Below are 27,877 nucleotides of genomic sequence, written 5' to 3' on the forward strand. Positions count from 1 at the left end.
GCCTGCTATATTGGGTAGAGTCTCTGAGACATCCTGATCATGTGACCTTGGACAAGTCACTTAACTTCTTAGTACCTGAGGTAACTCTGAGACTATATATTGCAGAGAAGATGCATACATATAGGTGGAAAGATTTTCCTCATTGGGGAACATATGTGCAGCCCCTCACTAGAGGGAATCAGGAAAAATCTCACATAGACAGCTAGCTGGCACAGCAAACAGAGCTCCAGACTTGGAGTCAGGAAGATATGACTTCAAATCTGGCCTCAGATTTGTGTCACCCCGGGCAAATCACTTAACCTCTATTTGCCTCTATTTCCTCAACTATAAAATGGAAATAAGAAGAGCACCTCCCTCAAAAGGTTGTTGTAAGGGTCAATCTAGGCAAACCTCAGATATTAGCTAGTATCCTCCTTGAAGAGGTCAACAATCTTTGATTGACATTGATAAGCTATTGTCTTGAGCCATATATTCTGATTATGAAGAGGAAAGAAATAAAGAGGGAGGAATAGGGATCTAAGAGGAGGAAAAGGAGAGGGGGGAGAATCAGGAGCGTGTGACTCTGCCCATGATCCAGGCTGACCTAACATCAACTCACCAGATTCCTCCTCCTCTCTCTCATCTTCCTTCTCACTGAAAAAATGTCAACTGGCTGTCCCAGACTAGCCTTGCTTTCAGGTGGGGTTCAGTTCAGTTCATTGATTGAGTCCTTCCTCTTTGCCTGACCTGGGATTGCCAGTAAAAGTGAAACAGGCCCTGCCCTCAAGAAGCTTAGAGTCCATGTAAGGGAAACAACAGATTAACAGAGAAGTAAATGCATGCAAAGTCATTTTATGGGGAAAGAGAACAGTGCTGACAGCTGTAGGAAGTGTAGTTTAAGCTGGAGAGGAAGCCCAGGAGAGACAGAAGGGCAGTGCATTCCAAGAATAGGGAATGGCCTACAAGGGCACACAGAGGCAGGACCCAAGGGAAGATCCACCCCCACCAGCACCTCCACATCCACCACAACCACCACCCCTACAGCCTGCCACCACCACTACCCTTATTTCCTATCACTACCCTCACCACCCCCCATACCTCCTACCACCCCACCACCAACACCACTACTACCTTCTCCTACCCCACCACCACTACCCCTGTTTTCTACCACCACCACCCCACCACCCCTATAGAAAAAAACGACTCCTAGATATTACCAGAAAGACTAAAGAGCTGACTAGGTAGGAGATACCAAAGATCTCAGGAAACATTCAATCGTCTGAGTTTGCTTGGGGGCCAGGAAGGAACCTCAGACAGACCATTGTTCTCTCTCTACCTGCTGCCCCCCCCCCCCCCCGCACTTGTCATCTTTCCGCAAACACAGCCGACTTCTTCAGCTGTAAAGGGCCGCTTAAGATGTTCCAGTTGCCCCCCGCCACCTTGCCTCACCTGTCAGACTAAGCATTCCAGGTGACTTTGGCCCTGAGCCAGCAGGGCTACCTTTCTCCCCTTTCCCAGGAGGACTCTTTCCTGGGGCCCTGAAAATGTCCTTAACCCCCAGCACAGGCTTATGCCATTGTAGTCTTCTCTGGTGATGGCACAGTTGCTACACTGCGTGGGCACTGCTGAGAGATCATCCAGAGGTCATTCAGGGCTCAGGGCTGTATCCAGTAGCATTCCTGTTATCACACTTCAGACTTTTGTCTCTGCAAATTCAAAAGCTGGGATCACTGCATCAGGGGCCTGGCTGCTGAAGGTGCCTCTGCACTCTCCAACCCGGCAAGGTGGAACCTGCTAAGAAAACAGATTTGATCAACCAGATTGGGGGTAAAAAACCAAAGCAAAACAAATTGGGGGTAGGGAGGCAGAGAAGACAGAGCAAAGGGACTGTTTCAACAGTCTGACAGAACCAATTCATTTCAAGTCTCCTTTTTTTGGCCCCCACCTATGTGCAAAGGATTGATGTTAATTCTTGCCTGATGTCTAATTCCAAGCTGTTCAGTAAAGTCGGCTACAATCTGTTAACCTGGCAAGACTTAAGGTCATGGGATCAGAGGTTTGGAGCACAGAGCTGGAAGGTCAGCTAATCCAACTCTCTCCATTTAACATTGGGAAAAAAACAAGACTCAGGGAGAGAAAAGGACTCGTCCAAGGTCATATATCTCTCTACCTCATGCTGCCTCCACCCCTGCTGGAGTTTGCTGGAATCTGCCCATTAACCATCTCTCTTCTCCTTCTCCATTCTAGGTGAAGTCATGTTTGACATTGACAGTGGCAGGAATGCCCCTCTGCACTCTCCACCCTCAGAGCATTATACCATCATCTTCAATACTTTCGTTCTAATGCAACTTTGTAATGAAATCAATGCCCGTAAGATCCATGGTGAGAGGAATGTCTTCGAAGGCATTTTCAGCAATCCCATCTTTTGTTCCATTGTCCTGGGCACCTTTGGCATTCAAGTAAGTTAATCTAGACTAATCTCACCACCTACTTGCCATGGGATGTTGGGCGAGTACTGACTCTGGGTTACCATTTTCCCTTCTACCAAGTAGGAAGAGATTAGAAACTGAGGAGAATGAAGGAATCCAAAATTACTTATTAAGTGCTTATTTCCATGCCCAGCAATGGCGGGGTTCAAATGGAAGTAAGGAAGACAATTCCATCTTCTAGTTTAACCCTTAACATTTTTGCTAGCAGGGAAGGGAGGAAACAATTCTTAAAGGGGGACATCGAGAGAAGAGAAAAGGGAGAGTTAATATAAAAGATGGACTAACCCAAGGCAAAACTGTGAAGGAGTATTTTTTGGTTCTTTCACCCCTCCTTGAGGGCCTACTGCTAGCCTTAGGCTACCACCATTACCACTTTGGCCCAAGTGACAGGTGCCCAGACTCTTCACCCCGAGGTCCCAAGCTACTCTGGGCTACTATTAGTCCTTCTTATGGAAGAGGATCACACCTACTAACCAAGCAGTGCATTGGCGTGAGGACTTGCACAATTCTGTTTATTTTAATGAGGGATGTATTGTGTGAGGCAACCTCCCTTGCCTTTAACCAGAATCATTCTACCTCCGGGTCTGATTGATAGGAAACAGGACTATTGGATGTTCACCTCAGAATTAAATTCTCTGGTCCTCAGTAAGGTGTTACTTGCTGATAGAGGGTATCTCAGTTCCCCTGTCCAAGGGTATTTGCATTTGAATCAATCTGCAGCAGACTCCCACACTCACTGAGTAAGGATGATTTTTCCAATTGTCCAGATCAGTGGAGAAAGCGACTAGTCTGTTTTGGAAGGCCAGTAGGATAGTCCTGACCCTTGACTTTCAGTCTGACTTGAAGGAAAGGCATTAAACTTTCATGTTTCCTTTCATGGGAGAGGAGACAAGAGAGGCCAGTTAGTGGACCAAGTCACTACAAAGTTTGTAAAGGGGGGAGGAGGGAGAGAGGGACGACAGGACTTAGCTCTGAGGAAAGGTTTGCTGAAGCAGCCTGGCAAGACCACCCCTGCCACAGGGCCTCCTCCCACTGCCAGCATTAGGTGGGGCAAGGTTTCATCAAACCCTTCTTTGTTGGGCGGAAAGGAATTCAAGCACAGCCCCAAGCTCATTGGCCAGTTATTTCCCAAACTCAGACTTTCCAAAAACATTGTGCTGCTCCAAAGGTATACCTTACTCGGTACTTCTTTGAAATTCCCAAATTTTGGCATTTATTTTTTCAAAAGAAAAGCTTCTTCTCTTCCCTTTCCACCCTCCCCATCCCACCCAATTTCCCAGGAAAAAGCTCAGGCTTGAGCTCACAAAAGTGACTGGTAGATGCAACCCATGCACCTGAGAGTCCAGGTACCACAAAAAACAAACCAACTTCACCAACCCATCCTCTTAAGTTAAGTCCATGGGAGACCCAGCTAGTTCCCTGAGAGAGAGCACAGAGGGCAGGAGCCAGTAAAACAGAAGAGGCCCTTAATACTTATGGTCAGCCTCATCCCCACTCCGCAAACATACCCTAGAATCCCAACGGCTTGTTGCCAAGCAGGGAGGCCCTTGCCACTTTGGAATACTTTCTTATGATTACCAGTTCCAGGTGACTAGCTATCACTTTTAGCCCCATTGGCAGGTGGTGTTTATGCCCTGTCCTGCTGAATACAGCCTTAACTGGCGAGTAGAGGACACTGAGCACATGGAATCAGAAGCCAGGGACAGATCCTTGTTAAGCAGGAGAAAATGGGAAGCATGGAGAGGGTAGTCATTTTTTTATCCCATCTGCCTCTTGGGCCAATAGGGATTCCTCTTCTGCCTTAGTTTAACTCTTCCATGATTTTCTGTAAATGCTGCATCTTGTGGAGTGAATCAACCACCTGCTAACAATTTCATCACTGGCCCCTAGCAGCATCATGCTTCTTCCAGATCAATTTAGGGCAAAGGATCTTTACCTGGAACTTGTACACCTGTTTTTATCTTTGGTTTGGTTTTTTTAACATTTGGTAAGATTATTTCAATATAAATGATTTCCTTTATAATAGTATCAATTTTATATTATTCATTTTTTTAAAAATTTGAGGAGTAAATAGGCATCACCAGATTTCCATAGGGGTCCAGCTCTCTCTCTCTCATACACATACACACACATGTTAGGAACCCCTGGTTTAAGAATTCATTAGCCCCAAGGCAGGGATGATCCTATTCATGGGCAGAGTAAGTAGCTACCTTCTCCCACCCAGTGAATCTGCCTGCCCACAGCTCCTGAAACCTGCTACCCTTAAAGTTTTTTTCTTTAGGGAAAGAATTATCTGCCCAAAGCCTATGCTAGAATGCAAAGATCCCAACATCCATGCAAGGTTTGGTGGGAATGGGGCAAAGTATTAGCAAAGGCTCCTAGTAAGGTCCTACCTAGGAATGCTAGCCCTGGCAGGGAGGGATAGGAGGGGGAAGGAAAGGCCAAGGCAATGGAACATGGAGAAGAGATGGAGATATATTTGGCCAACTTCCAAGGCTGATGAGGGTCAATTGTATCCTGAGATATCAAATCAATGACAACCACCAAGACTTCATTGGAGTCACTACAATACCTGACCCTGAGCTTCCTGATACCAGGGAGCAGAAGAAGGTTAAATCCAAGTTCTGGAGAGTTCCCAGTTTGTTGGAGGAGATAGGCCTTAATCTTCTTCACCTCATCAGCTACACACCTCCAGTAAGCATTAGAGGGAGGAGACATTGCTGTAGGCTGGGGCTAGATTAGGGTGGGCTTCCTGAAGAAGATAGAACTTAGAATCAAGGACCATGAAATGCTGAAGCTGGAAGGGACCTTAAAAATCAGGTAATTCAAACCCTTTCATTTTACTGTGGGGAAACTGAAATTCATCGAGGGAAAATAAAGCTCAAGGTCCCATAGCAAGTTCATGGTAAAACTCCAGAACGGAACCTCAAAGAGGGTAGTGGAATTCACGTGGAAATCAGGGGGAGGCATTCAAGTAGGTGGAGGTTAAAGGGAGGTTAAGAAGTTCTGGCTCAGGCCCCCTTTATCTCTTACAGATTGTGATTGTTCAGTTTGGCGGGAAACCCTTCAGCTGTGCACCTTTGACCATTGACCAGTGGCTCTGGTGCCTGTTCATTGGTATCGGGGAACTCGTCTGGGGCCAGGTAAAAACCTCACTACTTCAATGTTCTTGCCCAAGCTCTGCAGCTGCCTACCCCCAGCCTTGGTTTACCATAGGTACCATCATTGGCAATACCCCCACAAATGGTAAAGTGGGAAGAGCCTTTGCCCAGCATCCCTGGGCTTTCATTCCAGCTCTGCCACTAATAAGCTGTGTAACTTTGGGCTGTGGAACTGTCCAATAACTTGGAGACCCTCCAACATTATGTGGGACCTAGGCATCCCTGTTAACCTTTGCTCAGGTCATGCAGCTGGCTCAATTTCTTCTCCGGTCATACAGCATTCTCCACGACAATGACTTGTAGGCTATTTATTTTACAAGTAATTATTGTGGCCGTTGTTGGGGGGAGGGAGAGTGGCTCCCATTGCCCTTGAGGTCAGTGGAAGATTTGAAGCCTCTGATATTGCATGGGGCATGTGTCATCAGAAGAATATTAGGATTAGAAATGATGTGTTTTTATTATATTCTCATATCAATTCTATTAATAGTGTGTTAACATAGAATAATAATGTTGTATAAGAATATTTAATATTGTATAATGTTGTATAAGAATATTTTAAGCCACTTAACCTTTGTTGGTCTTAATTTCCTCATCTATAAATGAAGACAACAACCACAGTACCTACCTCCTGGGGCTGTTGTGAGGATCAAATGAGATAATCATTGTAAAAAGCACTTAGGACATAGTAGGCACTTAATAAATGTTGTTTCCATTGTTAGCTATCATAATATAATTTTTTGTTGACCCAGACCTGATTTCTTCAATGTAAGGACTTTCAGTGTAAGGTGAAAAATGTTCTCTTTTAATGCAGATTGCTATCTGCTCTGTAACTTATAGTCTTGAAGAGTTCCCTAGAATACTAAGAGATTCGGTGACTCGTTCAGGGTCCCATAGGCATTATGTGTCAGAGATAGAACTTGAACCCAGGTCTTCTGGACTTTAAGGCCACCTCTCTGTGCAATGTATTGTATAATATTATATGATAATAATGAGGGGTGTGCTGCTGAATATTTGACAACCAGCTCTCTGGGAGGGAAATGTGTAAATGACACATTTTTACGTTTAATCTACATCAAGATTTTCTTCATCATTTTCTTAAGCCTAGATAATTGACAAGACAATAAATCAATCACTGATTTATAACATTTATCAATTTCCAATGTGTAAATGCTCATACTGAAAATGTAACAATAGACTCAAACACGTCCAAGCTGACTTCAAGCACACCCTGAAACAGAAAGTGGAATCAGAATTTAGACTTGGAAAGGGCCTTAGTGTTCATGGAGGCCAGCCAGCTACCTTTCATTTTATAAGAGTAGGAAGCTCAAGCTCACGGAGAAGCACCTAACCCCAGTACATAGAAAGGAAATAAGCATTTATCAAGGACCTACTTTGTATTAAGTGCTCACTTACAAATATTATCTCATTTGATCCTCACAACCACCCAGGGAGGGAGGTTTTGTTATTATCCTCATTTTACAGATGAGAAAACTGAAGCAAACAGAGGTGAAGTGACTCGACCAGGGTCACACAGCTAGTATCTGAATCCAGATTTGAACTCAGGGCTTCCTGACTCCAAGTCCTGGACTCTATGCCACCTAGCTGTCTCCATAAGTAGCAGAGGGTCAAGGAAGAGGGCCGATGGTGCCAATCCAGGGAAGTCAGGTAAGGCAGAGAGGAAGGGGGGGGAGGGCAAGTTCAGGAGGTCAAGAACCCAGGCTAGGAAGGAGAAACAAAGAGTCTGGGCAACCAGGGATTTGAGCTCCAGAAACATGACTGCAATTTAAATGGCCAGACTTGGCCTAGAGTGTGGGCAGTCCCTAACCTGTGAGGAAAAAAGCAAGTCCATAAGGGGGAAACTAATGAAGGAGCTGTCTATAAGGCAGCAGCTGCATGAGAGTATATGAGGTTAGTCCTGATACACATACACACACACACACACACACACACACACACACACACACACACACACACACATCACCCCCTGGTGGATGTATGCTAGTAACCAAATTGGGAGGCAGAGCCTCATAGGTATATGGCTTGCTTGGGACTTCTGCTAGAACCCAAGACCTTGTGTTAATCTGGGCCTCCAGGAAGTTCTTCTAGACAGCCCTTCATTGACAACCATCTCTGTTTGCCTTCTGGGGGCTTTTGACTCTGCTCAGGTCATTGCCACCATCCCTACCAGCCAACTGAAGTTCCTGAAAGAGGCAGGGCATGGGCCAGGAAAAGATGAGATCACTGATGAGGAGATGGCGGAAGATGAGGAAGAAATTGATCATGCAGAGAGGGAACTCCGCCGTGGCCAGATCCTCTGGTTCCGAGGCCTTAACCGGATCCAGACTCAGGTATACCACTGAGAAGTGGGAGGAGGAGCGACAGTCAGTTGCTTTGGAAAAAAGACATGTTCACCACTCAGGTCCTTCCAATACCCTGAAAGTGTCCTTTCAAGAAAATAGCATCCAGTTGTGCATGTCTTTGGAGGGGTGTGCCCAGTTGTTTACCAGATGATTTTACTTTAGTTAACATTGGTTGCTTTTCTGCCTAGAGAGACTGGAAAGAAGCAGAGGATGGGAGAGCTGGGCTTAAACCACTGAGTGATGTCCTTATCTTCCATTCCGATCAGTTTCACAAAGCAGGTTGCCATATTGTTTTTGTTTTTTGTTTTTTTTTTTAACCTAGTTGGTGACCCAAAGAAATAAGAATTCCAATTGTATAAAATTCAACACAGTTTACTTCATAAAAATAGACACTCAGGGAAGCTACTTGTGTTCATTCTTTTTCAAAACAATGTGACAACATAAACCGGTTATCCAGACCAAATATGTTTGGCCTATTTTGAGCCATCTCTTCTTCATTCTAAATGTAAGCTGGTCTCCTCCCTCCCAGCTCTGAGTGCAGGTTGATTTTCTCCATGGGAATTCTTCTCCCAGATGGTGCAGCATATGACTCAAGGTGTGTTGGTGGTGGTAGAGGGGTTGAGGTGTATAGGGAGGGGTTATGTGTGAGATTTTAATTAGCTATCCTTTGAAGCATGAGGGAAGTTTACCCAAATGAACAAAACAGCTCAACTACCATTCTGGTTTCCATAACTGACCATGTCGAAGTCTGGGTAAGGATACTTGGTAATCTGTTAAAATATGGGAAACATATTTAACAGAGAAATTTCAACAAGGGCTACCAAAGCTAGAGGAATTATCCAGCTCACCCCCTTTACTCCCTAACCTTCTAAGAGACACCTTAAGAGCAAAGCTAGTTGAACACAAGACAGAATGCAACCAAGTAGCCAAATTCTGGGACTAAGTACAATATTATTTCTGAATAGAGTTCCTCCCAGCCCAGTCATCCAAAACACCAGCTGTTTGTGCTATATAGCATTCCAAATTATTAGCATTCACAAGAAGTCTTTTTTTATTGTTGTGCATATAGGATGGTCTAACCAAAGCAGGAAGGAAAAAGCAAAGACCAAACACCAGCTCACAGAAACTATCTTGGAATTGAATTGTCCCTTTCCCAGACCTTCCTTAATAAGAAAATCCCTTCTTTTAAAAGACCTGTCCAAAAAGATTATCTTCATGTAGCTTTAAAAGACACCACAAGGGAGGAAAAGGATGGGAGATTCTTAGTGACTTCCTGAATACTTCTGGTAAAATGACATGGGCTCATCCTAGCCAAGTGCCAATGTTTAAGTGGTAGCCATTGGGTTTCCCAGCTGTGGGGTGGGGGGGATGAGGGTGGGCAGGAAGGAGGAAGGGGGGCCTTCACCAAGCACAACCTCTCCATTGTTCCTTCATTTAGACCAAACCAATGTTTTGTTCAATTACCTGATGTTGGCAGTTGGTTGAATCCAAGTCTTATTTCTCACAACTTGGTCCTAAATGCCCTGACTTCTGTGCCATACTGGCAAACGTGCTACAGTTTCTTCCTTGTATTTTGTCTCCTGCGCTATACCCTGAGCCTGCCACTGCCTTTCCAAGTGACCCTGCTAAATGGGCCCGGTATTCTTCAGCCATGTCTGGTTTGAATAAACAGAAATACATTCAGCTAATAGGGCAAGGTGGATGTGAGTCTATTGATTCCAAAGAGAATATATCCTGGAAAAAATCAGGGCTAATGTGATGGATGGCCTCATGTCAATGCTATGGTTCCTAAGAAAAAGAAAAAGAAAAAAAGGGGAAAAGAAAGAAAACGTAGATGCTACTGAGCAGCCTTCTCCACACTGACTCGCCCTGTTCCTGGGCCTCTCACTAACCTGACCTGAATGCACAAAGCCTCCTTTATTTAAACACATGTAGTTGGCTGATGTGGTTGTAGGTGCCAAATCAGCCGCATAGACATGAGAATTCGTAAATGCTCTCCACCCCAACTAGAATAACAGAACGCAATGGGACACACACAACATTGTTGAATTTTGCCTAGCAGCCTCGGAAGGGAGCCCTGCCCGGTGCTCTGCCTCCTGGCCTCCTGCCGACAACATTTGGGTCTTACTTCCAAAAAGGCCTAGTCAATTCCCAAGACCCACCCAGGTCCTTGATGTCCAAGCAGCCCCTTCATTTTGGGGGGATGAAGATTGGGTACCTTCCTTTCCCCCACCTAAAGTCAGGATACATGGCTGGAAGAGAACACAAGGACTCGGCAAACATTTGCTTTAGCTTCTTGATTTGAAACTCATGTGAGGTTGGACTCAAAGGAAAAGAGACTAATAGTCTCCTTGTTAACAGCCAAGAGTGTATCCTTCCCTCCCAGTGAGCATTGTTCTCCTCTTGGGAGGCTGCCCCAGCCAGGGAGGGAGAAGGGGGGAAAGAAGGGGGAAGGCCTTCTCTTTGGCAATGGCCTTGGAGAAAATCAGATCTCATTCCTTTATGGTCACACCACGTTTATGACCCCAGACAGTATTTCCTGCCTTGCCTGTACCTCCCTCCTCCACCTCCTTCAACAATCAATGACTTTGGGATGCCTCCAGAATTCAGATGCACCCTCAAAGGACCCAGATCTGTTCCTGTGAAGGACATACAAAGAATATAGAAGAGGCCTTTCCCAAAGAGGAGCCCCAAAGTAGTGTGGGAAGCAAGGAGGAGGACTCTAAAAGGGAACATCATCCACTTGGATGTGAGCATTGGAATCTATCTGTTTCATAATCAGTATAATTGGTCTCATTGCCTCAAGAGTCATACCACCTAGGCTTGATTTGGCAATAATTAAAAATCTCCAACCAACCCCAAAAGGAGAACAGTTAGGATCAGAATACTGCCAGTGATAATCCAGAATCACTCATTTCCCTCACTACCTCGTGCTCATAGCCCTACAGACAACTTAAAAAAAATTTAAAACACACACACACACACACACACACAGCCTCAACTCATAAGAAATCTAAAAACAGACTCAAACTTGTGCACAAAATCCACATTGTTGCTCTGAACCTTGGGGGGAGGGGAAATGCAGATGTCATGTCCCCTCCTCCCGCCTTGCTGCTGTAGAGCAAGGACTCTTGGGAGGCAGCCCTCCCCAGTGCCAGCAAGCCCACAGGCTTGGTGGGAATCTTGTATTGCCGTAGTTTTGAAAATCTACCCTTCTTAGTTAAGCAAATTCTCCTTTTGATATTTCCTAGGGGATATTTTCCTGGCTGATAAAATAAGATACTCAGAAATCTGATCATTTGGACAGAGTAATAAAAGTGAGTAATTAATAGAGTAAGAACTTGATCATTTAGGGCGCTCTAGGCAGAACTTAAAGTGTAAATAAGAAGATGGTTTTGAAGTAACACATTATTATTACTTTTATAGAACGTATAGAAAAATTAGAAGTAGGTTAACAAAGTATCACCTGGTAGAGGTATTTCAGAAGTATGCTTTAATGGCTAGAGAAGTGGTTTGTGATGTGTGTGTTGTTATATACCGCTAGGTCCAGATTAGTGCAAATGATGAATCCCTTTGAAGTAGTCACATCATTCTAATTCATGCTGCGTATTTCCATTGGCTAGAGCCAATGGCCATACTTGACATGATGATAACTTTGAATAGTGCCAATTGGAATCCATAAGACCACTTCAGGGAGATCATTAGTCGCAGTAACCGGGACCTGGCTGAATGGTATCTCTTAAATGCCTGAAAATCTTGTGTTCTCTTAATTAGTTTCAGTAACCCCAGTCACCCTCTACCATGCCCTTCTCCCCCATATGCTCACAGTCTTGTTCGAATTAGTCACTTCTTCTGCAAGCCCATTCTTCATGGATAGTACAGAGGTCAACCTCCACCCCACCCTATCCAAATTGATTATATTTTCCTAATCAAGCCCCCTTTCTCCTTTCCTAACCCCATTCCCTCCTTCACCATCTCTAGGAGGGTAGTACAAGCCAAACTTTATCTCATTTTCTCTCCCACAGATGGAGGTAGTGAGTACTTTCAAGAGAAGCGGTTCATTTCAGGGTGCCGTGCGCCGACGTTCTTCGGTCCTCAGCCAACTCCATGACGTAACCAATATTTCTACCCCTACTCACGTAATTCTCTCTGCTGCCAATCCCACCAGCGCTGCTGGGAGTGAGTCTTGATTTCCCTTTTCTGATCATCTTTAAGCAAAAAAAAAGCTAAATATAAATATATATATATATATATATATACACCAATCCTCCCCAAAAAAGCAAAAAAAAAAAAAACCCAACCCTCTCCACAATTCTTTCTTCTCTTTTTTCCAGTCTTGCATTCTCTGCTCAACGTGGCTTTTAAGTTCTTCTTTTATTGCTCTGTCTAGTCCTTTTTCAGTCAAGATGGTGTATACGTTCTAAAGCCATGTTCTCTTATAATATTTCTCTACATCTGTGGTCCTGCTAGACCTGTTCTTTTAGCTGTAGTTTATTTTTTCTTTTGTTTCACTTTCGTGCTCTTTTGCCTTTGATTTCCATTTTACTTCCTTTGTATCTGCCAATGGTTTTTTGGTGAGTTTGGGCTACTTCTGGTGTTGTAACATGTCTTTTGGTGTATTGTGTAAGGGTTTGTATGGGAGTTCTATTTAGAAGGGTGAGGGGGCAGTGCAAAAATCAGGAGTGTTTTTACAAAGACATTTTCCTTTTCTGTATCATTTATGATGGAAGAATCCACTATCTGGGGGTGGGGCCCATAATCAGTAGCATTCAGCCCTTGCTTGGAGTTGATTTCAGGGGCACGGATCCATTCTGAAATGCTCAGAATTCACCGGACATTACTGCTGCCTTCCCAGAGATCATGGGCCAGAGGCAGTGTCACCTACCACTGAGCTGCTGCTACCACATAGCAAAGGGGAGCAATAATAATACTGCTGCCTATGCTACCTCTTTCCATTCTGGAGGGAAAGGCTCTGCCCTCTGAGCTTACTTCTCTAAGCTCTCTGATTTTTCTATGTTCTCTATAAATTCAATCTCGACCAAATTTTGTTCTGTTCTGAAGTTCTTTGATTCTCCAGTGCACTGTGGGGCCAACACCTTGGAACACTGGAACCATTGTTTGGGGGATATTACTCGTTTCTGCCATGGGTCCTATTCCGGACGTGGATTCTACCACATCTTTGTTGTTTAGTATGGCTTTCCTCATCAACCCACAGAGCTAGATGGCTAAATTCTGACTTGGCCTACGCTCTTTCTCAGGGAAAATGCCCCATTATTCTTGACAAATGGCAAATCGGTTTTATTTTTTTTTCTTTTCCTTTTAGTTTAAAAATACCACAGGGCTTTTTCGAAAGAGGTAAGACAATTCCACCACTGTGCCAATTAGTCCCCCCTCAAAACAGGCAATGAAAAAAAAAAAACACAGTTGCTCGAAGCACCACCCCCACAGCTAGACACATACATCACTGTTCCCCTGTTAATGGTTCCTTTAAGGGAGACTGGTAAACTATTGATTTCACTCACATGTTGGCCTGCTTTTCATAAAATGCCAAGAGCTAAGAGTAAACCTTCGAGTATAGGCCCAAAGGGTTTGCGGAAGTCTGTAAATGCTGCCATTTTCTTTCCTTTCAGTGAGATGTAATCCCTTTGACCTGCAGTGAACAACATTTGATTATTTATACAGTCTGAAGGTCATTAACTGCGTCTTTTTCTCCCCATCACAGAATCTTTGGTTTTCTTTTAGGAACTGTTGTGAGGCCACCCATGGGGGTGAGGTCCATGGTCCCTGTTGGCTAAGTTGTCATTTCTGGCTTATTTTAAATCACTGCCTTTTCAGTAGGAGAGCCCTGACACATAGGAATTGCCAGTCTCCCTACCCCCACCCCAGCTTCCCCCAGTGTCATGACTTGCAACTGGCTCTGTTCTCTGGAGCTCCACTAAGACATTTTCTCCCATGAGCGCCAGCCCCAAACAATGCCTATCCACCAAGGAAATCAGTTATTGGTCCACAAGCATCTGATGGTGCTGTGCAGGTGTCCCCAAACAGAGTTGCCCAGGGCTGCACCCAACCGAGGAAGCTGCCCCATCACCCGGGGCTCATCGGGAAGCTCATTGTCACAAAAACATTGGGTGCATGGTTAGGTAGGGCCTCCAAGCAGATTTGGTTTCAGCTGCTATAGGACACGAACTATTAGCACAGTGTGTGGGACAGGGAGGGCTTCTGCTCCGGAGAGAAACGCCAATGCACCATTGAGAAGCCTTTTTCACCTTGACTCCATCTTTCTTGATATTGATATGTCCCTCCTGGTTCTGAGCCAAGGAGCACTACCAATATCAGTAGCCAGGCACTTCCCATTGCACTGTTTCTTTCTGTTCCTAGTTATCTCTGTCAGTCTCTGTGTTGTTTCAGGAGGGCATCAGCTCCTTTTCTCCTCCCCATGATGCCATTGCTGCCTTCTCCATAGCACTCTGATTTAACATACTCACTGGCACCCCCTCCTAGGTCCCAAGCCATCAAACACCACCCCTCTCACTGCCATCTCCCTGCTTCTCTCTCTCTCTCTTCCATGCCTCTTGGCTCCTAGGTTCCTGCTTGTTCTCCTGCCTGTCCCTGGGCATCCTTTATTTTCCTTGCACCTTCTCTTTTCCCGCAATGTGCCTGCCAACCATTCTCTCCTTCCTTTCTGCTCCTGGGTGCCTCCCAGGAGTCAGCAGGTGGTAAGGACAGTGGGAAAAGAGTTCCCACTGTTACCTGAACAGTTTAGGTGAAGAATTCATCGACTCTCAGCTCGGGGCAAGGTTAGCAGCTTCTCATTCACTTTATGAGAGAAGGGAAGAGGAGGATTCTCCATCCCTTTTGGGTCACACCTGCATTCCTCTCCAAGAGTTGGAGTTGAGAGGAAAGAAGTAGTTTGGAGTCCCATTTTACTGAACAAGGATTTCTGGCGCCTCGGATCAATTTGTCTCTTTTATGATTGGGTTGTACTTGCTGGAAAAGATCATCTGCTTGGGATGAGTCCAATGAGCAGGACAGCACTGACTCTCCCACTGTTTGCGGGGGGGGGGGGGGGTTTAAACCCATATCAGCCATGTTGGAGGCAACTAACTTGTAATGAGACTAGTTCCTCAAGCCACACAGGAAAATAAGTCTTATTCCTTCATGGTCACACCCCAGAGGTGTACAGGGAACCAGAAAACACCTTTGTATGTTCTGAATGGCTGTGTGAGCTAGCCAAGAAACTGGATCAGGCAGCATGTCTGGCATCGTCTTCTTAAGTTTTGGGAGGCATCCAAGGAGCAGATATTAAAACAGAAACAGGTTGCCCCTCCCCAGAATGGGGCTTCTCTCCTGAAATCAACAACACAGCTCACTCATTTACATGTTGAAACTAAATTTGAGTATCAAAATCTCTTCTAATGATCTGGTCAGTCCCAATGAGGATGAATCACTGGGACCTGAAGTACTTCGGGTCAGGGTTGAAATGGTTGAAAAATAAGATGATGTTTTCTGATAACTCCAAGCTGTCCATAGGGCTACTGCCTAGACAATCCTAATAGTTCTTTAGGGGCATAAGGATGGTACTGGGGGCACGGCGGTGAAGCCCCTTGGCAAAGTGCTGCTTAGAGAACCAGAGATCTAATTCACTATTTATAGCCTTTTAATGAATATACACTCAGAACATCCCTCTGCCATGATCTTAAGTCTATCGAGGATCTAAACACATCCCAGCCCCATACACCACTCCTCTACATCCTGAATGCTTTTTGGTCAGACTGAGCCTGAAATGAATTCTTGACCGAAACAGTGACCTGGGACCACCCCATGCCTTTCATCTCCAAATTCAATCGCATCCCCTCCCAAACCCATTTCTTCTAGTTCGACCTCAAGAAGGGCAATGGATGGACTCGGCTGCCTTCTGTTTGGAGTTGGATCTTCCTGGATTTTCCCCCTGCTGTTTTCCCTTTTAGTTTGATTATCATTTGCCGTCATTAGCATTTGAATATTGTTTGCTGCTCGCTGCTGTGTCGCACACATCTGCTCATCGGCACCTCTTCATTTGTTAGGGACAACATTGGCAGCATGAGAGCTGTAGCCAAAGAAAACCCTTCTGTTCCAATTCATTTTTATTTGAATGATTTTAGAATTAAAATGGTGAAGTCTATCCCCCTCTTGGATGAGCAGTTATTGCTACTGCTCCTTAAGGGTCTATATTTTCCCAGTTAAATAGAGTATGAAAAACCCAAGAATGGGACTTGGGATTTTTCCCTGGTAGGATAAATATTATCATCCTTATTTCAATAAAACCAACTCATTCAACAGAAATTTGTCTAATGCACTGGGAAACGGTCCCGGTAGACTTTCAGACCTTGCAGACTATCCATGAACTCAGACTGCTCACCAAGCCTTTATTCATCCAGAACCCCAGTCCTTTCCCTCTCCACCCCCCACCCTAGAAAAGTGGGGATTTCATGGGATAGTTGTAAACTTCTAGTTTAGACTCACTGGGAAGTAGCCTCCAGAGGCTAAGAATATAGCTATGGAGGTAGTGTGCTCCTCCTCTTCCCCTTCCCCCTCCTCCTCCTCTTCCCCATTCCCCCTTCTCCTCTTCCTCCTCCTCCTCCTCCTCTTCCTCCTTCTCCTCCTCCAACCTACTCTAGTGAAAGCTCCTAGACCATAAAAACAAACTAGCACAGAATGAATGAGGCCTGTCTATCCCAGTGGTAGGCCTAAGGTTCCTTTCATAGTACCTACTTTTTAATTCAAAGACATACATTCACAAAATCTGCTTTCCTTGTTTTTTTATTTTATTTTATGTCGTGTGTGTGTGTGTGTGTGTGTGTGTGTGTGTGTGTGTGTGTCCATGTCCCCCACGTGCCTCATTAGCTTCCCCCAGGGCCCAGGCATGGATGGACGCACCAATGATTTGGCATGCAATTCTCCCTGGTGAAACAAGGGGCCACTCGAGGCCTGTCCACAGCCCCTCTTCCAGCAATAATGGGCCTTTATACTCGAATGTTTACTGTGGCAATAATGCATGAGTTTTGTACCCAAAGTTTCCTCTGGGGGTTGCAGACTGTGTCGGTCAGCCATGGACAGAGGCCTCCTCTATGTTGTCTTGTTTCTCTGTATTGTGCCGGAAACAGGTTGGGGCAGGGGGAGGGGTTTCCTTTTTTTACCTCCCTTTTCATTTGATTCTGGCAGCATGCATACACTCCATTCAGCTTTGCAAGGCCTGAACCTGGGCCTCAGTTGGAGGCTTCACAGCTTTGCCTTCATACCACTCGCCATGAGCATGTGGAGACTTTGTAAATCAGTGGCACAAGAAAACCTTTTTGTCGCATGTAACATGAAATGCCTTGAAAACTGAGCCCAGTCTCATATTGAAAGGAGCTTTTTTGGCCAAGAAAAAAGTCTCCAAATTGGGGTCTCTCCAAAGAAACAAAAATGTCAATAATAATAATAATTTTCATACAACAGTCTAAAGCTTGAAAAATATCTTACACACATCACAGCCTAGATTTTAAGCAGGAAAGGGTTTTTCAGGCCAGCTAACCCAGCCTCCTCATTTCACAGAGAAGGTGGGCGATTTGCCCAAGGTCACAAAGGTAGCAAAAAGCTGTGGGAGGATTTGTACTCAGGTCCTCTGATTCCACTCTATACCAGTGTATTTTCTGAACCTCCTAAAGAGGAACTAAAGGTGCTTGGAGGAAAAAAAATTCTCAATTTTTACATTTGGGAAACTGAGGGTCTGAGAAATTAAGTGATTGCATAACTAATGTCAGAGGTAGGATTTGAACCAGAGTGTTCCTAATTTCACTGGGGTCCCATGTGGTCTCTCTCTTAGACAGTCCTAAAATATTCAAGGAATTACTCAATTCCCAGGAGATTTGGAGACTAAGAGGCATTACACCTTGAATTACTGGAAGGATTTGGGGTTTTCTCTCTCCCCCCAAAATATGAAAGCTTTATTCTTGGGGCAGCTGATGATGATGATGATGATGACTAGCATATCTTGAGCACCTACTATGTGCCTAAGCACCGTACTAAGTGGTTTTTTAAACAAATATTTCATTTGATCCTCACAATAACCCTGTGAGGTTGCTGCTACTCCATTTTACAGATTAGGGGACTGAGGTTTAGAGAGGTTAAGTGACTTGCCCAGGGAAACCAAGCTATTGTCTGAATCAGGATCTGAACTCAGGTCTTTCTAACTCCAAGTCCAATACTCGATACATAAGCTAGCTGCTTCATGAAACTAAAACAGCCTACTGCCTCAATGTTTTTATTGGCATCCCTGGAAATTACGTCCAAAGAAAATTTTTACATATACTATACAGCCCCTGTAGGAGACATGAAAGGAGCAATACAAAAGGATTGATCAATTGCTGCCCTCTAGTAGCCAGTGACTCATTGGCTTAGGAGTCAACTCAACCCTTCCAAGTTCCAGGAAGCTTAAACTGAAGGCTTGGACTCAGACAATTCTTGAGTAGTTATGTCAAAATGTCTTGAGTCAAGCTGGAAAAGACCTTAGATCTAATCTAGTCATACCTTGGGGAGAGTAAGGTTCAATCTCTCCAGAGAGATGCAAACAGCTAGATGCATTGCCCCTTTCTTGCTAGGGTTTCACAGCATCGGCATCTTTTTCCCACCCACTCATGCCCACTACTGAACACCCCTCCAGTTTAAAACAAATTAGACCCACCACTGAACTAGTTCAGTTCCTCCATTTGAAAGATAAGGAAAGATACAGTGAAGTCCAGGATATGAATCCTCCTGCTCCAGTCCTTCCCTGCCACCCCATTTTACCACATTCATAAACCCCCCCTCCAAAAAAGTAACCACCTCTTGATGCTTAGTAACCTCATCAGAAAACTCTCAGCTAGGTTACTCTTATGAAGTACATAGCCTCCAAATGATCTCTACCCAGCCTAGTAACCCAAGGCAATTTGGGAAGAGGCATTTTTGGGGTCAGCGACATCAGTTTGAAGCTATTGCTTTGCCAAGTACAGACTCAGGGGGCAGATTAAGGCCCATCCGGTCCATCTGCTACATTTTCTTCTAATCAGGAACCCAAGGCTCCCAAGAGAGAATGTACAAGATCACACACCAAGTTAGTGGCCAAGTTGAACTGAGAATCCAGTCTCCCAGACCAGTGCTCTTGCCAGGACACTGCCTCCCTTTTCCCACCTTCAGACCCTGAAGGGTCTGGTGACCTTGAGTAAATGGAACACAATGGACTCATCCCAGAGCCTGCTTCCAGGGTTTCCTTTCTTCAGGGACATGCATTATGGTAACCCTTGAGAAGGTTTTTAAAAGGAAGTACCATCAGTTGAATTGGGGTATTTTGATGCCAATTAACTCCCCTCTGCACAGGCTCATGGAAAAACATCTGGTTTTCCAAGGCCATGTCTTCATTGTATATTTGGAGGGCTTTCTTTACAGTTCAAGGACCACTTCTGGATTTCACTGATTAACTTTTCAGCTTCCAGCACCAGGCCCTTTCTGACAGTAGTTAGGAAACAAGATCTTGTCGATCCCACTCCTTCTATTTTGTATGCCTGTGATCACTTTAAGCATGAAACCTTTCTCTGCAACCTCGAGATTACACCAGGAGTGTAAGCCAGGAAAGATAGAAAACAAGGGAAAGAAAGGCAGGCAGGCAGGCAGGCAGGAAGGAAGGAAGGAAGGAAGGAAGGAAGGAAGGAAGGAAGAAAGAGGGGCGGCTAGGTGGCGCAGTGGATAAAGCACCATCCCTGGAGTCAGGAGTACCTGGATTCAAATCCAGTCTCAGACACTTAATAATTACCTAGCTGTGTGGCCTTGGGCAAGCCACTTAACCCCATTTGCCTTTCAAGAAAGAAAGAAAGAAAGAAAGAAAGAAAGAAAGAAAGAAAGAAAGAAAGAAAGAAAGAAAGAAAGAAAGAAAGAAAGAAAGAAAGAAATAGAAAGAAGGAAGGAAGGAAAGAAAGAAAGAAAGAAAGAAAGAAAGAAAGAAAGAAAGAAAGAGAAAAAGGGACATTCAAATCTATCTCCAATGGGTCAGATCTGGGAATTCTGAGGTTCCCTTAAGCAGTCACAATAGATCCTCCTGACCATTCCATATGAAATCATTCAAGATTCCTCCTAGCACATGAATGGGCATCCCTGAAAGGGTCTGGACCCAAGTGGGTTGTGTCAATCATGAGTGGAGCTCTCAGGAAAACCATAAAAGGATGGAGGGAGAGGCCCAGATATTGCATATTTAAGAGAGTTTTCTAATGAGGCTACTCACTAGGCTGAGTGGGGGAAAGCAGTGGCAGAGGCCAAGGATACCCAAAAAGGAGACAGTAAGGTGGGTACCTGAATTTGATCTTTGGCTCCTAAAGCAGAACAAAATGAGAACGTGTCCTTCACATTTGTTGTTGTTTTTGTCTTTTCATTTTACTTGGCTTCTTCCAGTCAAAGCAAAAGGTTTTCCTCTCCATTCTTTGCTCATGTGCCCCCCCCACCCCGCTTCCTCATCCTGTCTCCACTCCCATCTGTCCCGCCTCCAGTGAATGTATGCTCAGGAAGCAATCTGCTTCTCTCAAGACAAAAGCCCATCTCCTCCTACTGGGACCTGCCCTCTGGTTGCTTGAGCTCACTAAACTCATCCATCAGACGCCTATTTCCGTTGCAGAGTCTAACACCCCAGCACCCCTCCACTTCCGTTCCTTTGGTTTGGTTTGGGATGTTCTTGTTGACCTTCCCCTGCTCTTATAATGTTTTGTCTCCTATGTGTGCCACAGTCTGGATCAGTCCACGGTAATGCATCCTCCAACTTATAACTGTTCATGCACATTTTATAAGGGAGTGTACATCAAATGTCACCATACACAGGTGGGATCGGAGATTCGAATGGGGAGGAGGGCCAAGGAGAAGGAGGGAGGGGGCCATTTCAGCCTTGGTAATGTCTACCTACTCTGGATTCCTAGGAGGACCATGTGGATTCCTCAGGCCCTTCTTTATTTTAAACTTGGAGAGCAGAGCCTTCTCTTAAAGGGCTTCCACACTCTGAGTTCATGATTGTAATAGTTTCTCAGCTTTGACCCAACTCTTCAGTGATAAGGCTACTGGCAGTGTCAGGGAGGGCAGCAGGTATTCGAGCTAAGTAGACTTCATTGATGTCATATGACCGGCTACATGGAGAAAAACAAAATACACGGTGTCACAGGGAATATTTAATGCCATAGGACCAATATTAGAAATAAGTCATTGGTTGGACAAAGTCATGATTCTTGGGGTGTGGTCACAGTATGGTTTTGATTACCAAATGACATTGTTTGAGGGCAACCTCCCAGGGGGGTGCCTCAACTTGGAACCTCAGCTCCCAAATCCAGGAATGAGAAGGGTTGCCAAGATTAAAGCAAGATCAGGGTATGCCAACCCTGATCCGATCCAACCTACCATTTTCCCTCCATTGAGGCTGTAGTTTCTCAGATTGCCCTAAAGTTCCTTTAGACTTGCCAGGCAATCTTCCAAGCTTGTGTTGCCCATGATTCCAGGCCTCAAGAGATGAACAGTTATAATGAACAAACTCCAACAAGTCATTGAGGTGGACAGACCCAGTGGGTAGCAATTAGTGAACAATTTATGGTCTCCTCCTTATTTCCTCCCTTCTTTTCCCATTCCCAACTCTTGCCCTCCTGCCCCATCAATTCCCATTTTAGATCCGGGTGGTGAAAGCATTCCGTAGCTCCCTCTACGAAGGACTGGAGAAACCTGCATCCAAGACCTCCATCCATAACTTCACGACGACGCCTGAGTTTCTGATCAATGACTACATCCACAACATCCCTCTCATTGATGACACGGACGTGGAAGAGCTGGAGGAGCGCCTCCGAGCCAGCCCCCAGCCCCCCTCCAATCAGAACAACAATGCCATAGACAGTGGTATCTATTTGACCACAGACGTCAGCAAGCCAGCTACCTCTTCTAGTCCTGGAAGCCCACTCAACAGTGTGGAAACTTCACTCTAACCGGAACTTCTCTCTTTTCACGAACACATGCAGACCCACACTCAGACACACACACACACACACACACACACACACACACACAGACACACAGACACACAGACACACAGACACGCACACACTCCAATATGTCCACCTAACAAGAGAGGGAAAGGACAAGGCTTTCCTAAGACGTTTCTTGCATATTACATTGCAAGCAGTGGAACAAATTAAACAAATCAGGTTTTGGCATGACATACGGTTGTTCATCCAGACCACGAAGTCTAGCTTATTAAAGAAAAAGTGAACGAGTAACAGCTAGAGATGGGGATGGATGTTTTCCCTACTTGTTTTATTCTTTTTGATCAATGATGAAAGAAATAACCTCCACAATTCCATTATTTATTGGGGGCTTAGACTCTGAGATGGGGTGGGTTGGGTTTGGGGTTTTTTTTTGTCGGGGAGGGGGGTTTTGTACACCCGGTGGGGTGGGGAGAGTGGAAATGGATTTGTAAGTGAAAAAAACAAATGAGAGCAACTTCTATGGTTTGGGCTGAGCTCAAGAGCCAAGAAGGATGCTGTGTGTATGTATGTATGTATGTATGAATATCTATCTTCCTGATTTTTTCCCTCTCTCTCTTCAGTCCAGCAACTGACCCACCCGCAGGAGCCACTTTCACACATATTTGCACCTTTTTCAGGCACTTTAATTCAGAAATGCCATCCTTCGTTGGAACAGGGATATTTTTCAGGGAGAGAATTCTGGGTTTTGTGTATTTCTTCCTTTCCCTCCTCCCTCTTTTCTCCTTTCCCCTCTGCCTTCCTTCCTGCTGTGTTCCTGGGAATACTTTTGGTGAGATACCATATTCCTAAGGGGGGAAATAAAGGGAGCTAAAATAAAGTTTACACTTTGAGACATAGTGCAAGGTGTGGGGGGGGGGGGGGGAGTTATCTTTAAACGGGTTTCATGGTTTCAAAGGAATGTACCAAAGTGTCTAATTGGAAACATCCCATCCAACAGAGGGGAACTGAACTGTAATTTCAGTTCTCTCTTGTCTCACTCTAGTCCTAAGAATGTTCCTATTTCTTTCTCCATAATTCCAATGTCAAGAAAAAAGTTTTCTGGTGAACTAAGTCGAAGTTGCTGGTGCCCATTCAGGATCCATTCCAGGACCTTCAGTTGCTAACAGATTCAAGCTAGCTCCCTGCAAACTCCTGTTAGGTATCGATTGCTATCTAGCAGCCACTTGTTATCGCACCAAGAAGGATTTCTCTTGTAGCAGAAAGAAAGAAAATCTGAAGTGGTTGCATCCAAATGGCATGCATGGAGCAACCATCACTCTGCAGCCAGAAAAGACCAGAGAAAAGAAAATCTATTCGTGATCCAGTTCAAGATGCTGACAAAATACAATTGCTACCAAACCCAGACTCAACCGATGGAAAAGGAAGGTGCCAATGGTGAGAAAACAATGCCAAGAAGTAAAAGTAAAGAGAGGACACCAATTCGTGAAACCCAGAAGATGTCAAAAGCCTGAGGACCAGGGGTCCCGAAGTGTCTAGGACTCTGGGTTGCCCTCTTTACCCTAGGAGAAGCTTACAGGTTAGCACTTGACAATCAATCAGCTTTTGAGAAAAAGCATTTTACCTCTGCTCTGTTGCCTGCCGCTAGACTCAAGGAATATGCTGGCTTTGGTGTCAGTGAAGCAGTTCTGGACACTTTCAAACACCATATGTCAAAAGCCCTCTTCTGATCTCTTCTAGCTCAGAGCATATGCAAAGGAGAATGTCGAAACCCATTTACATTCAACTTTGTTTACTGTGGCTTTAAGGCAACATCAGGGGAGGCAAATGAAAAAAAAAAAGCCATCTGGAGGAATGGAATCTTGTTTTTGTTTAAATAAAACCTGTGGGCTCTTTCTCCTGAGGCTACAAATCAACTTTCTCTCCTGGGAAAGTCCTGTGATACACAGATCCCTTCTTTATGTGATGGCTAAAAAACACGTCTGTTTTAAACAGGCTACCCCATCATTTCAAACTGTGGTCAGTTTCAATATTGCTTAGTAGTTCTAGTACACAGCAATGCCCACCCACCCGCTCTCTCTCTCTGTTCTCTCTCTCTCTGTCTGTCTGTCTTTCTCTGTCCCTTTGTCCCTGTCCCTCCCTCTTTCCTTCTTTCCCTCTCTTCCTCTATCTCTCTTTCCTTCTTTCTCTGTTTTTCTCTGTGTTCTCTGTGTTTCTCTGTCCCTCTCTTTCCTTCCTTCCTTCCCTCTCTTCCTCCATCTCTTTCCTTCTCTCTCCTTCCTTCTCTGTCTTCTTCTTCTTCTTCTTCTTCTTCTTCTTCTTCTTCTTCTTCTTCTTCTTCTCTTCTTCTCTCTCTCTCTCTCTCTCTCTCTCTCTCTCTCTCTCTCTCCCTCCCTCCCTCCCTCCCTTCCCCCTCCCCTCCCCTCCCCTCTCCTCCCCTCCCCTCTCCTCTCTATCTTTCCTCTCCTCTCCTCTCTGTCTCTCCTCTCCTCTCTCTCTCTCTGTCTCTCCCCCCCCCCCATCTGTCTCTCTCATCTTGGGCATAGGGCTTCAATTGGACATTCTCCTACACACTTTGAGGGCACTTTAAGTAATTTTGTCTGTCAGTGTCCCATACTGAAATGAGCACCAGCTAGTGTGGTAGCTCATTCCTTGAGACCATCCAAGGTAACGGGGTTATAGAGGGAGGCCTGCAACCAGCCACTGCCCCCACTTGGAAGAAAGTTGAAGATCCCAGATATTAAAAAAAAACCCACTGTGGTCATTCAAAGGGAAACATCTCTGCTGACCAAAGACTCGTTAAACAATTTTACATAAGCATGAGTTCAACCAGATCACAATTGGGGAGGGGGAGTGTTTAGGGGGGCGGGGTGACAGCAAGGGACTTTTTCCTTTTGCAACAAGAATGGCTGGTCCAGATATAGACAACTTGGCATTTCTTCCCAGCTCGTGGGTTTTTTTTTTCCTTGATATTACAACCATGTTCTCTGTTTGGCCTCTAAAGGCATCTCTTTGGATTTATCTTGATGGGGAGTTGCTGCTTGGGAAGACTGGGGAGGGCAGATTGAAATTAAACAGGTAGATTTGAGTAATCCAAAATTGAATTTTCAGAAGATGCTAGAAAAATAGCTAAGGGGTGCATGTAAGGATTACTCAATTTTCATTTCCTCCTGCTGCCTCCTCCCCAGGGCTCCCTCCTTAGCAAATGGGTGCTGTGTTCACATGAAAAAGTGGGATGCCTAAACCACAACAGAGTCCTTACATTTACCTCTATTACCTTCTATAAGCTTTCACCCAGAAGACAAAACCAAGCTGAGTGGACTGCAAGCTGGCTACAATAAATAGCATTGCTTCACACCTAAGCAAGACTACTCCACTCGCTCTGAAACAGTCATTCTGTTGGAAAAAGTACATCCCACTTTAAAATACCAGCTAGAGATAATTTAAAGCCATCCCTTCTTTCAAAAGGGCACATTGAGAATGTTCTCCATTTGTAAACTCTTTCTCACTGTCCTTTTTTTTTAAGGCAACTCAATTTGTTGAGCATCTGCGTGTTCATAAAAATGAAACTGAACTCTTTAAGTGTTTAATTTTAAGAAGAAAATGTGTGTAAGCACATGCACAGGCTTCTCGTCATTCGATATTGTAGATATATTGATAGAACAAATGAGCAAATCTATATTTAAAAACAAAAAAAATCCAAAAAAAACCATTGCTGCTGTATAAGGTTGCTTATTTACCATAAATTTCCTTTCCTTTGGGGGGAGTGGGGTTGAGGGGACAAGGTTGGAATCAGGACAGTGAAATATGTTCTTCACATCTAGTTGGGTTATTCTGTCTGTTTTTTAAAAATAAAAACAAAAATGCTTATACATTTTTCTGGAAGAGGGGACCCCTCTCTTTAAAAAGCATTATATTCTATTGAATGGCTCTATACACTTTGTTCAGATCATTAAATATGTTTTAAAATTTATCTGCCTGTTATAAAATGAACAAAAATATATTAAGAAAAAAAGACGACGCCTGCATAGTAATTTAAAAAGAAAAGTCTGTACTGGAATTTCTGAATTTGAAGAATAGGTTGACACTTTTTGTGTGTATAAAAAATATGTATCCTACAATCTCAGCTTGAATAATGTGTGTTTTTTGTGACTCGGTGACTTCTGGCAGTGTCCTTGCCAAACCCGGGTAACAATGTAATAAATGGCAGCAGTGATACATGTCTCCCTGGCCTTGGAACAGCTTTAGCAAATCATTCCAAAGAGTCAAACATAAAAGGAAGGGGGAAATGGTATAACACACCCAGTCCACTAGTCTCTTAAGACTTACAAAGTACTTTCCTCACAGCCCTGGGAGGTAGAGAATACAATCATCATCGCCCTATTAACTGATGGGGAAATTGAAATTGAGCAACTTGCCCAAGGTCACACAGCCGTTAAGTGGCAGAGTCAGAACTTACATCCTCTGATAGCAAGCAAATCCAGGGCTCTGTCCACTGTGTTACATTGCCTTTGTATCCCTACAAGTCTTGAATCTAGCCATGGAAAGGCTCCCTCCATCTCCCACCATTTGGTGAAACTAAAGTACAACCACGAATAGTTTTGTCCAAGTGTAACAGGAAAATAACTGGTGCTTTCAACTTTACCTAAGAGGTTAAAGGGGGCAGCAATGTAGGGCTGTAGGGATTCCATAGGGGTAAGATACACAAACAGGATGCCTGTAAAAGGGAGCCTCCCTCTTGGTTTGGCACCTACTTCAGCATTTCCAGAGAGCTATGATTTCATCAAGGTAGGCAATGCTTCCACCAATATGTGAACAGTCTTCACCAGTCACTAGGGTCTGAAATTCATCTCCTGGCAGTCAGCCTTCTGAAAAGTCTTTTCCAATACCAACAGGTAGAATCTGTCACTGGACCCATAACACCAAATCTTTCCAATCTGAGGAGAACCTAACAATTTGTGCCCTACTGGTAAAGCCAGGGTCAATATGGGCCGTGCCCCAACGAGTCATGAAAAGACAATATCAGTAGGAGAAAGTTGGAGAAGGGCCATTCAGTCAAGAAAAAAATTAGTTTTCCCCCATGACGAGTATAAAGTAACCAGATTTGTTTAACCTAAAAGAGAACAATCTGCAGGGCAGACCCCAGTCTTCCAGGTGTGTACAGAAACATTTAATGTGTGAAAGACAGCAACCTTTCCCCTTATTTCTGCTAAGAACAATATCAGGTTAGCATTTAGGCCAGCAATGGGAAACTCAACAAGAGTTACAAAATACAATTGAGAGGTCTTGGATTGTCCTCAATTGGATACTTTTTAAGATGGAAAAATGGACCAGTTCTCTGGGATGGACTATGTTAAATCTTGAATGGAACATTCCCTTATTTGGGAAATGTTAGTCATCTACCATGTATAAGGCCCTGTACTGGGGGAGGTGTAAGGGTCCATAAAATAGGCCCAATATTCATGAAGTTTTTATTATCTAGCAGTAAAACTCAGCTCAGTGCTTTATGGGCACCAAACACTATATAGACATTCATTGATTCTGCCATCACAACAAACCTGATACAAATATCATATACGGCTTTAATGGAAAAAGAAACTGAGAGAATGAGAGGTTACCCAAAGTCACAGAGCCCTTAGAGTCTCTCACTCTGTGTTAAGAGTTTTTGCTACTCCACCATCTTCCCTCTCTGGTACAGACTAGGTGATCTAGGAAGACCCATTCCAGTCTTTTGAACCCATTTACATGAAGTGGAAAATTACTTGACCTTCTAATAATAAAGTGGTCTATTAATATAGTGTTTTGTTCTATTTTATAACTTATTATGGGGACCAATTCCAGTGAATTTAAAGAAAAAAAAAACAATCGACACCACCTTTCATTACATATAAATT

The 27,877-nt window shown here is 44.3% G+C and overlaps 1 protein-coding gene across 3 annotated transcripts in view; it reads left to right on the top strand.

Annotated features, from left to right (window-relative positions):
• The window catches only part of ATP2B3 (ATPase plasma membrane Ca2+ transporting 3), a 99,237-nt gene extending 77,251 nt beyond the window's left edge, over positions 1-21,986 (top strand). Inside the window, exons 16-20 of one of the 3 annotated variants that reach the window (XM_074201307.1) lie at positions 2,227-2,438; positions 5,504-5,611; positions 7,795-7,977; positions 12,015-12,128; positions 21,678-21,986. In XM_074201307.1, coding sequence (XP_074057408.1) covers positions 2,227-2,438; positions 5,504-5,611; positions 7,795-7,977; positions 12,015-12,128; positions 21,678-21,986 — 926 coding nt within the window. Of the gene's footprint in view, positions 1-2,226; positions 2,439-5,503; positions 5,612-7,794; positions 7,978-8,177; positions 8,351-12,014; positions 13,039-21,677 lie in introns of those variants that run through there. The other 2 variants (XM_074201305.1, XM_074201308.1) reach the window with 2 other exon arrangements.
• The last annotated feature ends 5,891 nt before the right edge of the window (positions 21,987-27,877 follow it).

The sequence above is a fragment of the Macrotis lagotis genome, chromosome X, assembly GCF_037893015.1.
Source record: "Macrotis lagotis isolate mMagLag1 chromosome X, bilby.v1.9.chrom.fasta, whole genome shotgun sequence".
Taxonomy (NCBI): Eukaryota; Metazoa; Chordata; class Mammalia; order Peramelemorphia; family Peramelidae; genus Macrotis; species Macrotis lagotis.